This window comes from Nothobranchius furzeri, chromosome 14 (genome assembly GCF_043380555.1).
Source record: "Nothobranchius furzeri strain GRZ-AD chromosome 14, NfurGRZ-RIMD1, whole genome shotgun sequence".
Classification (NCBI taxonomy): domain Eukaryota; kingdom Metazoa; phylum Chordata; class Actinopteri; order Cyprinodontiformes; family Nothobranchiidae; genus Nothobranchius; species Nothobranchius furzeri.
In genome coordinates, this window is record NC_091754.1 from 41,248,069 (window position 1) to 41,260,859 (window position 12,791).

At 41.8% G+C, this 12,791-nt stretch overlaps 1 protein-coding gene across 8 annotated transcripts in view; it reads right to left on the reverse strand.

The window, feature by feature from the left end:
- The window catches only part of cadps2 (Ca++-dependent secretion activator 2), a 221,702-nt gene that overhangs the window by 68,554 nt on the left and 140,357 nt on the right, over positions 1-12,791 (reverse strand). For all 8 annotated transcript variants that reach the window (XR_008564370.2, XR_008564369.2, XM_054746515.2 and 5 more), the window contains exons 14-17: positions 9,861-9,962; positions 5,337-5,400; positions 4,170-4,293; positions 998-1,098 (exon numbers count right to left, since the gene is read on the reverse strand). Coding sequence is in view for 6 of the 8 variants with exons in the window: in XM_054746515.2 (XP_054602490.1) it covers positions 998-1,098; positions 4,170-4,293; positions 5,337-5,400; positions 9,861-9,962 (391 nt within the window). In the remaining 2 variants the exon portion in view is untranslated. The remainder of the gene's footprint in view (positions 1-997; positions 1,099-4,169; positions 4,294-5,336; positions 5,401-9,860; positions 9,963-12,791) is intronic.

Genomic DNA, 12,791 nt, shown 5'->3' on the forward strand with positions numbered 1-12,791 from the left:
AGACAACAAAAAACCCAGACCTCCACTTTGTCCTGGGGATCCCAAGTTGTCCTTAGGCTGAAGAAGATCAGATGAGTCGTCATCTAATCGCATGTCCAAATCATCTCAGCAGACCTCTATCATTAAGGAGGAGCAGCTCTACTCTGAGCCCCCTGAGGATGATGGAGCTCCTCTCTTCGCCTCCTACAGCTGAGCACAGCCTCCTTCCTGTTGAAAGTGATCTTGTTTTTCTATCATAATCTGAATCTCATGACTGTGTTGGGCGTTGGAGTGTAGAAAGAACAGGAAACACCCTCAGAACTGCAGATGAAGCCTTGCTGGCTTCCTCCATCTCTCCTTCATCCAACCATCAGTCATGAAGAAGATACCAGAGTACATTAACTCCATACAAATACTCGCCACACACATCAGAGTTAAACCAAACTACGATTAGCCTTTTAACCCGTTTCCAGCAGCGTGTTAAAGTCAGCTGTTGTGCTTTTGCTGCACTTGGTGAGTTTGTATCCTTTCACGTGGGCGAAGACGCACACACGAGACAGCAGCTGACGCATTCACAGATTCCAACCTCTACACGAACGCTTGGAACAAGCAGCAAAGCAGAAAAAGTCACAAGAAACATAAACAGGCCGTCACTCCTGCTTTACCACACACGCAGGAACAGCTTTTCATTTGGTCAGTGTGAGCAGCATGGGCTCAGCATAGGGACGGATTTGCAACAGCGTTTAAAAATGGAGACCTAATCTGCAAAAACAAACAAACAAAAACAACTAACAGGAGCTGGAAACATCACAGGGGTTAGATCTGGCAAACCCCTTTTGTAACTGATGGTTAGTGAATCAAAATAAATGAAACAGCATAAATAATAATGGAACATATCCTGTTGCCACTGTGTTTAGCTAACAGTTGTATTATTTTACAGCTGCAGTTTGCTTTGAAACATGTCTGAGATTCTCTGTTATTTGTAATAACATCTAAACAAACAAGACTGAAGGGATACCTCTGAATGGTGCTCGTCGTTCTGCTGCAGGACTTCCATGCAGAGCTCTCCCAGCCTCAACATGTCCTCCAGCCGCTTCTCTGCTGCTTCCTGAGGGTCCACTGAAGGTTTTCCATACAATGAGACAAATGCATTATTAGAAATGTTCTACTTGACCCAATGACACCACGCTGCAGCAAGAACATTTTCATAAAATTATATCCCAGAAAGTTTTATTAAATTATTCCTTAAATACCTTTTCCCCAACACGATAAAGACATATTTAGAAAAAAATATAGATATTAGGATTGTGTGGCCTGTGTGAGACACACACACACACACACACACACACACACACACACACACACACACACACACACACACACACACACACACACACACACACACACACACACACACACACACACACACACACACAGTTATATTTATAGATCACATTTTCTACACAAAGGCAACAAAGAAGGACAAAACAAACAAAAATGAACATAGGATTACAAAACATTGATTAAATACAATTTAACTCTTAATGTGAGATTTGGACAGTTGACCACAGGAGTAAACTTTAGACTAAACCTCTACAATCCACACAGAAACTCCACAGTAAACTGAACTGGTCCAACAACACAGATTTTATAAGAAGGGTCAAAGCTGCCTCCACGTCTTGAGAGGCTGAGTTAACTCCCAGATGCTAAAATACTTTTATCACTCTGTTGTTGGCTTTGTTATTGTAGGGGTTTTCATGTGTCTTGTTCTGAGGAGAGGCTTCCAACAGGCCAGTCTCCCATAAAGCCCTGATTGGTGGAGGGCTGCAGTGATGGTTGACTTTCTACAACTTTCTCCCGACTGCTTCTCTGGAGCTCAGCCACGGTGATCTTTGGATTCTTCTTTATCCCTCTCACCAAGGCTCTTCTGCACCAGCAGCTCAGTTTGGCTGGAAGGCCTGCTCTAGGAAGGGTTCCGGTCATCCCAAATAACTTCCATTTAAGGATTATGGAGGTCACTGTTCTGTTAGGAACCTTAAATGCAGCAGATATGTTCTTCTAACCTTGGCCAGGTCTGTGCCTTGCTACAATTCTGTCTCTGAGCTCTTCCGGCAGTTCATTTGACCTCACGATTCTCATTTGCTCTGACATGCACTGTGAGCTGTAAGGTCTCATATTGATAGGTGTGTGGCTTTCCTAATCAAGTCCAATCAGTAAAATCAAACACAGCTGGACTCAAATGAAGGTGTAGGTCCATCTCAAGGATGATCAGAAGAAACAAAAATCACCTGAGTTAGATAGACACTCAGACCTCTAAGGTCTAGTCCACACGTAGCCGTTTTTTTTAAAACGAATATCCGCCCCTCCAAAAACTTGCATCCACACCACCTCGTTTAAATAAAAAACTGTCCACACGTACCCGGATAAATACGTTGTTAAGGACATGCCAGACCTGTAGGCGGCAGTACTTCCCCCGAATTGTATCCAGTCAGCGTAACTTTTCGTCTTCCTGCTTAAGTTCAACAAAACATGAAACATGGCGCCTAACTCATTCGTCTGTGGTCTTCCGCAAGGAGCAGTAATTCTGCTTGCAAAAACAAACAAGCAAAAAAGCGCTTGGACAATTGATAAAGCGAGCGCAGCTCTGAGGGCATCCATGCTGTCTGCTAGTGTAAACACAGGTCGCACACGTGATGTCAGCATTTTTTTGTTGCGGAAAGTGACGTTGCGGACCTTAAAACTCCGGTTTTGTCTGTCCACACGCAGACACCCAAAACGGAGAAAACGCAGATCTTCACGTTGGCCGGAGTTTTTAAAAAGATCCGTTTTCGTGTGAAAAAACTCCGTTTTCGTGTGGATGACAGGCCGAAACGTAGAAAAATATCTACGTTTTGGCAGATCCCCGGCTACGTGTGGACAGGGCCTAAGTATGCCCTCAGTGACCACTCTTGAGGGAAACATCATAGAGGTGGTCCACACACACGCTGCTCCTTCTTCATGAAACAGGCTGCAGGAAAACTGGAAATTAACCGAGTTTATCTCCTTGAATACATTTAAAACCAGACGGAGAGCCCTTGAGACGTTTCCCCTGTGTTGTAACGGCCTCCTGTAATTTTGTACACAACATGTCTGTGGAGCTGAAACATAACTGTAATTTTGCTGCCTCTTGGCCAGGACTCTCTTGAAAATGACTTTTTTAATCTTAATGGGACCTTGCTGGTTAAATAAAGAATAAATAAATACATATGTCACAGCTAAGCGTCTGAATACTTAGGACCATGTGATATTTCAGTTTGTCAATTTAATTAGATCTGCAGTAATGTCTCAAATTCAGTTTTTTTTCTGTCAACATGGGGTGCTGTGTGTACATTAATGAGGAAAAAATGAATTTGATGTTAGCAAATGTCTGCAATATAACAGAGTGAAAAACTGATGGGGGTCTGAATACTTTTGGCCCTGACCAGCCCCTGTCGTCTGAGCATCAGCTGATCCTACTGCAGCTAGTGTTGTCCTTCCAGCTCGCCATGATGCTCCTCACAAACTGTTTCTATGACTTAAAACTCTGGGTCACATGAAAGTAATGTGTTTTGCTCCATGGGTGGGATGTGGGGATGCTAATGTTGCTATGTTGGCTAGAAATGCATGTAGGACTCAGACTTAAGCACAGCTCAACCCTTTTGCTGCAGCTGCAAACACATTCATCCATAATCTTTGAGAACACTACGCTGAACAAAATACAGCTAATCATGGAGTAGCACCAAAAGCTAGCCACTGTAAGACGTCTCTGAGTGAAGCATGCAAAATACAGTTCTTCACTGCTTAAATGAGAGAATTTAGATTTTCATAATGATTTATGACAAAATTCTCTAATAAAACGAAACACTGAACACAATTATTCATATAGATGGTAAAGTTACACTGAATTTCTACACATTTCAAGCAGAGTCTGGCCAGTATCTTTAAGATCAGCATGGTTAAAGTCACCAGCATATATGAATATGAATGCAGTCAGGGTGTTCATTCTGTTGTTTATGTATAGCAGTTAGCAGATGACCAAGTGCTAACTTAGCATTAGCATCCGGGGAGGATACAGGCAGCTGAGGATAAGAACAGAAAACTCCCTAGACAAGAAGAAACGTTTGTTAAAAAGAACATCCTTTAAAATAAAACGACAGGCGATCTGCTGTCACCTTTGATCTGAGCGTAATCCATAAGCTGGGTGTAGTTGATCTGAGCTGCCTTCTCCAGACACTTTTGGACCAGTTTCTTCATGTCCTCTGATGGAACAGGAGTGGTGATGTCTCTCATCAGAACCTGAAACAGCATGATGACATAGGTTTACACACTGTAGCATCACGGGCTCTTTCTACTGGAACTAATAACTGGATACGGTCTGTTACACATGATGTTGGGTTTGCTTGGAAAACATTGTGTCTGTGATCTTAGTCGTTTACTCTCATTGAGACATTCTATGGAGGACCCACTTGTAAACGAGATGGCTCATCTCAAGTGGCTGAGCCTCCTAAAAGAAATGTAAAAAAATCGAATAAATAACACATTTTACTACAAACCAATCCCGAGTGAGCATCCACGGCATCGGTTCCTTTTCAAAACCAACCCAAACCCAGTATGTGCTAAAATAACCCTTAACACGGTTAATGAAATGTCACTCACACCCCCACCGTCCTCTGTGGTCTGGATGGTGTCTGCTCAGGAATGGTTTGGAATGGCTTTGGTATCGACTGTGGATGATTTACACTTGGACTTTTCTTTGAGACATCAGCCGCTAGAGGTAGTTAAATCCTTTATTTAGAAGCTCAGGAGGTAGAGCGGGTTGTCCAGGAATCGGAAGGTTGCAGGTTCGATGCCAAAGCTGCTGTTCTGTCCTTGGGCAAGACACTTAACCTACTTTGCTTTCTGGTGGTGGTTGGAGGGACCGATGGCTCCAGTGTGTGAATGAGTGAATTACTGATTGTGTTGTGAAGCGCCCTGGGGGGTAGTAGAACCCATTTTAATGTTCAACCTTGTTTAGTGGACTGCCCCATTGGCAGATTTCTGTAGTGAGGGATATGTCATGTTGTTCGATGCTCTGATTGGTCGTAGCTCTGTCCAATTGCATGCAGCGACAGTGAAGAACATTTGAAGCCATTTTGAAAACGTCTTGCTGATTGTCTGTACATTTGTGGCCAACAGTCACAGCCCGGTGGCTTTAGGGTCAATTTGATCTCTTTACAGATGATTTTTGGTAGCACGTATGATGAAAATGGCTCCTTCCCACAAAAAGGAAGCAGAGCCCAGAACGAGGGGCATTAAAACCTGAGATGAAGCTCAGAGAGTATGAGGCTCCTCTAACTTACCCTTTCTAGCAGTGAGAGCGTTGCTTTCAAGGCCCCATCTGGTCGTCCAAAAGGAAAGCAGTACCTGCAGGAGCAAAACACAGACAGGCATCACATTTAGACATATCTCAAGGACATCCCCATGGAGGAAAGAAAAAAAGAGGAGAAGAATAGGAGACATGCATTACATGTTAGTGAGCACAAACAGATGGCTGCCTTCTTTTGTCTAATTACTCTGATGAAGGAAGCTTTTCTCACTTCCAGCTCCGTCTGCGCACAGATGAGGCAGTTCATGAAGGTTTCACGTTGCTAATTGACAAGTGAACAGTACTTAAAAAACAAAGGAAAGTGGTCACACAGGTCAGCCATCTCGGAGACAAAAACCAACAGGCAGATGTTCTGTTCTAAGGAACAAACGTGATCAAACTGAATGGATTAAAAAACACTATTAGGGAGGACTTGGTTTGAAAATTCAGCACATCGGAAAAGCAAAGTCAAAGTTCATGATGTTCATTTAAAAAGAAAAAGAAAAATCCATTAAGGAACAGAAGTGATGCGTGTGTGTTGTGTGGAAGTGTTAAAGGCACATGAGCATCTTTTAAAGCGTTCGATATGGAACAAAGGAGCATAAAAGGAAGCATTTATTGTAAAAACATTTAGAAGAACAGTGGATTTATTTTAATCAATGAAAAAGAAAAAACTAAACATAACCATTTAGAACATTAAGCATGTTTTATTCTTACTTGTTTTACTATTGTTGCATTTAAAAGATTTGATCTTTAAAGGTTGGTTTCTATGAAAAAGGTCATCTGCTCTTTGAACAGCCTCCGGATTGATCAGCTAACAGCTAGTCACAGTGGGGCCAGAGTGTGTAATCTTAACTATTCTCAACATTTTCACAAAAGGGACATAAAAATACTACTTTATTAACCCTTACGCTGCCATGCCCTTTGATGGGTGTTTCAGCAGAAATATTTTAAAGGAAAAACCTAAATAAGTGGAAAAGTTTCATGTTGAAGTAGAAGCACTACAATTAATTAGCTAGTGCTGCTAATTTCAGCTGCAAATGACAACAATATGGGGCAAAGGTGGCAGAGAAGTTAAGGGTAGTATTAAGTTACCACCTTAGTTAAAGCACCAAATAGTTTGCGAGCGCGGCCACAGCTGCAGCTCACTGTTCCCCTCCATGCGGATGGATCAAATACGGAGATGAATTTCACCAATGTGTGACCCAAAAGAGGGGAGGGTTCACCCCCCCCGGCCTGCTGGTGGTGTTTGGAGGGACCGGCGGTGCCCGTGATCGGCAGCCTCGCCTCTGTCAGTGCAATCCATGGCAGCTGTGGCTAATTTGCAGCTCATCATCACCAGTGTGTGATTGTGTGTGTGCATGGGTGAATGATCCATCCCGCCAGGGGTATTCTGCTGTTGTGTCCTTGGGCAAGACACTTCACCCAACTTGCCTGTGTTGGTGGTGGTCAGAGGTGCCGACGGCGACAAATGGCAGCCTCGCCTCTGTCAGACCTCCCCAGGGCGGCTGTGGCTACACAGTAGCTTACCATCACTAGCGGTGTGTGAATGTGAGTGCATGAAAGCATCTTTGAGTGTCCTAAACAAGTGTTATATAAGTTTGATTATTATTATTATTATTAAGACACCAAAATTCCAAATGGCTGCAACTGAACAAAGACTCAAACATCTGTTTTAATTGCTCAGCAGGCAGATAGGATCACAACAAATCAACACCCGTTTATTACCACCATTCCATTTTAATGTCATCAGTCTCGTACACTTGTTCTCACTGGTCTAGCTCGTCTCGACTTGTCCTTGTTGACTCCCGATGATGTAGCAGATGTGTTCCTTCTGAACCATTAGTGTTCCTATAGCACTAACAAAGGTACAGACTCCTCTTGTGTTATTTTAACTTTCTTGCAACACCTTATGACCTTTAGGGGTGCGGATCCAGCAGTTGATTTCATTTAGAGCTTAGATAAACACCACTTAGTTAAACATTTAATGCTCTCTCATATATATATATATATATATATATATATATATATATATATATATATATATATATATATACTCAACAAAAATATAAACGCCAGGGTGTCCTTTTATTGTGGGCAGTGTAAGGTACACCTGTGCACTACTCATGATGTCAGATCAGCATCTTGATGTGGCACACCTGTGAGGTGGGATGGATTATCTCAGCAAAGCACAGGTGCTCACTATCACACATTTAGACTGATTTGTGAACAATGTTTGAGAGAAATAGTGATATTGTGTATCTGGAATGAATTTTAGATCTTTAAGTCCATCTCATAAAAAATCAGAGCAGAAACAAAAGTGTTGCGTTTATAACACACACACACACACACACACACACACACACACACACACACACACACACACACACACACACACACACACACACACACACACACACACACACACACACACACACACACACACACACACACACACACACACACACACACACACACACACACACATATATTATAAATAAATCTATCCATCCATCCATCCATCCATACATACATACATCCATACATATAATACAGGCTAAAAGTTTAGACACACTTCTCATTCAATGTGTTGTCTTTATTTTCATGACCATGACCGTTTAAAAAGGGGCCAACAAGTGCGAAACACCTCTGGGAACTCCTTCAAGACTGTTGGAAAACCATTTCAGGTGACTACCTCTGGAAGCTCATCGAGAGAATGCCAAGAGTGTACAAAGCAGTCATCAGAGCAAACGGGTGGCTATTTTGAAGAAAACAGAATATAAAACATGTTTTTAGTTATTTCAAATTTATTGGTTGAATACATAACTCCTGTCTGCCCTAGGGCCAGATGGAGGGCCCCTCTCAGGCGTTTCATAGTTTTGATGCCTTCAGTGAGAATTTACCAATGTAAACGGTCGTGAAAATAATGGAAACACGTTGAATGAGAATGTTTAAACACTTCTGTGAGGTGGATGTTAAACATTAATAATTATCTCATTATAATGTGTATGGGTATACCGAGAGATTAACTTGTTAAATCAACACATAATGACCTGGAGTAGTTAAGATCTGAAATGGATCATTGCAAGAAAGATATTCATTTTGAAGCCGTCACTGATTAAAGCACAAATTATTCACAGATTTGATTTAAACATCTTGTTCATTCAACTCATTTGATTATTTCAACCTATAAGTTGTAAAGTCACTTAGGGATTTTGAAGAGTTTGAACTTTATTCAGAGTGAGGATGCAGAAGTTTTGGCTGCATGAGACCTTGACTGAGAACGTTATGTCTCAGGACTGGAGCACAGTTCTTGTTTTGGGCCAAGCAGACGGTGTGTTTGTGTCTGCAAATGAAAGTTAATTTCTGGTCAATTTGTTGTTGAAAATTTGACCACTAGTATGTTACACTAGTAATAGTTTGGGACAGGTGAGTACTGCTCAAACGCTACATAATGTAGTCAAAATAGATCGCCGCCTGGTGATTAAACCAGTTTTACCTGTTAGTTCATTCTTAGAGGAAACTTGGCTGTTGTCTTGAGGGACGTTAGCATGATCCAAACATTGTTTGCCAGCATTAGCTTCATGTTGAGATGTTTTGTAATGAGTCGTGTATTTCAACCCCCCTTGGGGGGCCCTAACTGGCCCCTCCTGTCTGTCCTAGGGCCAGATGGAGGGCCCCTCTCAGGCGTGAAGAGTTTAAAGCACCAAGCTTCAGGTTAGTTAATTGTACAGGTCCATTCAGATGAGTGATGCTCAAGGTCCCTGGGCTGCCGCTTTCACACCATGCTCACAATAAGTTCACACTGTGGCGGCGAGGCTGAATGGCAAGACACAGATGCTAGCAGGCTTCAGCAGCCACTGTAGATGTGTGCTCTGCACCTGTTGTGCTCCACTGATGGGGCTAAAAATACCCCAACTGCTTGATTTCATCAAGTCAAGGAAACATAATGGTAGCTCTTTATCTGTGATTTATGTTTAGGATAAATAAATATTCATTAGGTCATGTTAATGGTGAAATTGAAATGTTATGTTTCACATTATCATCTGTCATCGTACCATAAGAAGACACATGACGGTGAGCTGAGGAGAGGAGGTCTGCTTCAGGAATCCAGATGTTACACTAAACTAGGGATCACCAACCTTTGTGAAGCTGAGAGCTACTTCATGGGTACTGAGCCACTCAAAGGGCTACCAGGCTGACACACAGTTAAACTAAACTTCATGTGTGATTTAGATATGTTAATGTTGTTTTAACGAGGGTAGTTTTTAAATCTATTTTACGGTATTTGTGAATATTGGAGAAAAGGCCTGTGGGCCCCATATGGTTCCTGTGGGCACCGGGCTGGTGAGCCCTGCACTAAACAAAAGGTTTGCAGCAGAACAATGTTTAAATGAAACCAATGACAGGAGACTGTGTGTGTTTGCAGCCCTCCACAACATCACCAAACCCTCCCAACACTCGGCTCCTCTACATGGAGCCAAATGTTTCACAAAACTTCAGACATCCGTGTTCATACCTAAAATGTGTGATTTGTTTCTCCAGCAAAGCCATGAGTCGACTTCTGACGGACTCAAACTCCTCCTTCTCCTCCACGGTTACGGTTCCCATTCCATCAGGCCTGAGAAAAACAACAACAACAACAACAACAATGATGGTGGGGACTGTGGGATGCATTGATATTAGTTTGTCATCGCTCTCATGGCCCATAAACCCAGCCGTCCCACCACAGAGCAGGACGACACAATCTGTTTCAGTGGAACAGCAACGGCATGAGTATCGTTTAAATTACGTCACATCCACTTTAATTCTAATAAGCTCTCCAACTAAATTATTTCCCCCATTTAACCAAAACAACAATCAAAAAGGAAGCCCGGCTCTCTTTTTCTATTGCGTTAATGAAGTAAAATTTATAAAGTTTATTATCAATGTCATAGGTTTCTCATAATTCCCATGGCATGCACAACACGATTTTAATGGAATCATAAAACAAAACAATAAAGTGAACATGTTAAAATAGAACTAAAAATATTATTTATAAGCTGGATCCTGTTTTTGATTTATTTTTTTATTCTTCCACATTTGTGCAGAATTTCTGATTAATGAAGGTATTACATGAGAGGTCCCCTTAGTCTTACACTTCAAAATAATTTTAACATCTTTTCAGGCATCTGGGAATGTGTGATGTTGAACAATAACTGTTGCCAATGGAATGGAGTGTTTGGTATGCTGATGGCTTTTTGGCACATACACATGAATACCTCCACAAAGCAAACAAAAACATTTCTAACTCTGCACCAGCCGTGAGTCTGCAGCAACACACACATTCATAAGAAAAGTGCTTCAAACAGCAACAAAACATGAAGCTGCTGGCTCCCATCTCATTTTACTAGTCCTACTAACTTGTTTTAACTAAATAAACCTATGAATCAGAAACAAATTCCATCATAACCACACAAATCCACTCATCAAGCACATAGCTACGCTGCTTCATCACAACACACCCAGCCAGCAGTGGAAGGAGAGAAAAATGTTAGTTGAATGCTTCATTAATGTTTTTTAAGCTTCCATTCCCCCTCGCCTTTGTGTGAGTAGGCACTCCGGTGAAAAAGAGAAAAAATGCAATCAGTACTCAGAGCAACCAGCCTTGACTTTCTGGGCATTCTCTGCGGAGCTGAAAGAGAAAAGCAGCCTCTCCAAACGGCACTCGCAACAGCCGGAGGGGAGAAGCGTGGAGGTTGTCTGTTAATGAGTTGTTCATATAAAAGCCTTCAGTGATTCAGCCTCTGACCGCTGCGCCTCGAGTACCAACAACTCTGCTCAGCTCCCGACGACGCGCTTCCAACTCTCTAAAGCCAAAAATAATAGCACAGGAAAAAAAAGGAAAAACCCAGGGAGCAGAAAGTCTAAGAGAAAGTCATGGAAACTTTCTATGAATACACATAATAAACAGGAAATAATAGATTTACCTGATTTTTAAGGGATAAAAACACAAAATTACATTATTTGTTATTAAAATAAAAAAAATACTTCTAATTGTTTTGCTTAAAAATCATTACGTCAAAAAAATGTATCACATGGAAACATTTTTATTGTAGCATCAAATTGGTGTTAGCGTCAAAGTCCTGCAGCAGACATGCTCCAGAATGCTTCATCAGCTTCCCTCCTCTACCTCATCACTCAGGACCGAGAAGCTTTCTTCTTCAGAACTTGTTAGCACAGTTTAGAAACGCTGCCGTTCTTCAAATCTGCCCATTCATCACAGCCCCAACCCCGACTCCCGTGTAGTTGGAAGCGGTTAATCCTGTGGGAACAGAGAGCGGTCACTGGGAAGTTTGGGCGTGTGTGCTCGCTGGTACAAAAGCAAGAAGAGTCTGCTTTCATGTTGAGAGAGCTGAGTGTACAGCTTCATTCAGGCCGTCAAGACTTCTGCCGACAGGCAAAGGAAGACACGAGAGCTGTGATCTGCATGAGGAGCTTGGAGGAGAGAGAGCGATGGATGGATGGAAGGATGGCCCAACCCCCGGGCACCGAGCCATCACAGTAAACGCCAGCTGTCCCGTAATCCCACAATTGCTCAAATGATCAGTCTGCACCTTGTGTGAGATGTCAAAAACTAAAACTGACTGATCAGTTTTGCAGCTCCTAATTATATTGATTTGATTAAAGAAAAAAGGAATGGGATTCTTCGATATTTATCACCGGTACATAAACAAAATTCACTAAACAATTGCAAGAAATGTTCTCATAAACAATCATGTAATGATGGTAGAACGGGCGAGTTAGCCCAGCCACCTCTGAAGCTCCATTCTTCAGGTGAACTCACAGTGGAAAAGTTTAACCACAGACATTAGGCCTCTGTCCCAGAGATCTGCTGTCTGTAATCAAGTGCGTACACTTCTGTAACCAAAAGGTCCGTTTTATTACTTCTGGTCAAATATTGAAGGGAAACCTTTGTGAGGTTAGTTAAGATGTGTCAATATCAAATATGTGTTATATGTGTGTTATGTATGACATACGTGTTATAGACATGAAAGACACGTTAATGCCCAAAGATGATCAGCCATCAGAAACAGTGTGCTCTCTAAACCAAAACAAATGCTGTGTTTATCACCATCTCTCCACAAGCCAGCAATGGCATGGGGAAGTGCCGTAACACAGCTCCTCTCCTGCTTCCTGTCTCTGCTCCAGGTTACAAGACGTCTCCAGGAGAAGACAGGACTCTTAACTTTAATAAAAGGATCACAAGCTTTCTACACAAATATTTTTTGTTTAGATTAATTACAATCATAGAGCAATGAGTATTTCATCTAAAGTGAATTTAATAAGACTTGATTGCTTCAAAGTAATGATTGAATCTAAATAACAGTTTATTGTTGAAATGCATTCTTTCAGATTTAAATATGTTTATGTTTATTTATTTGGCAGATGCTTTTATCCAAAACGACTT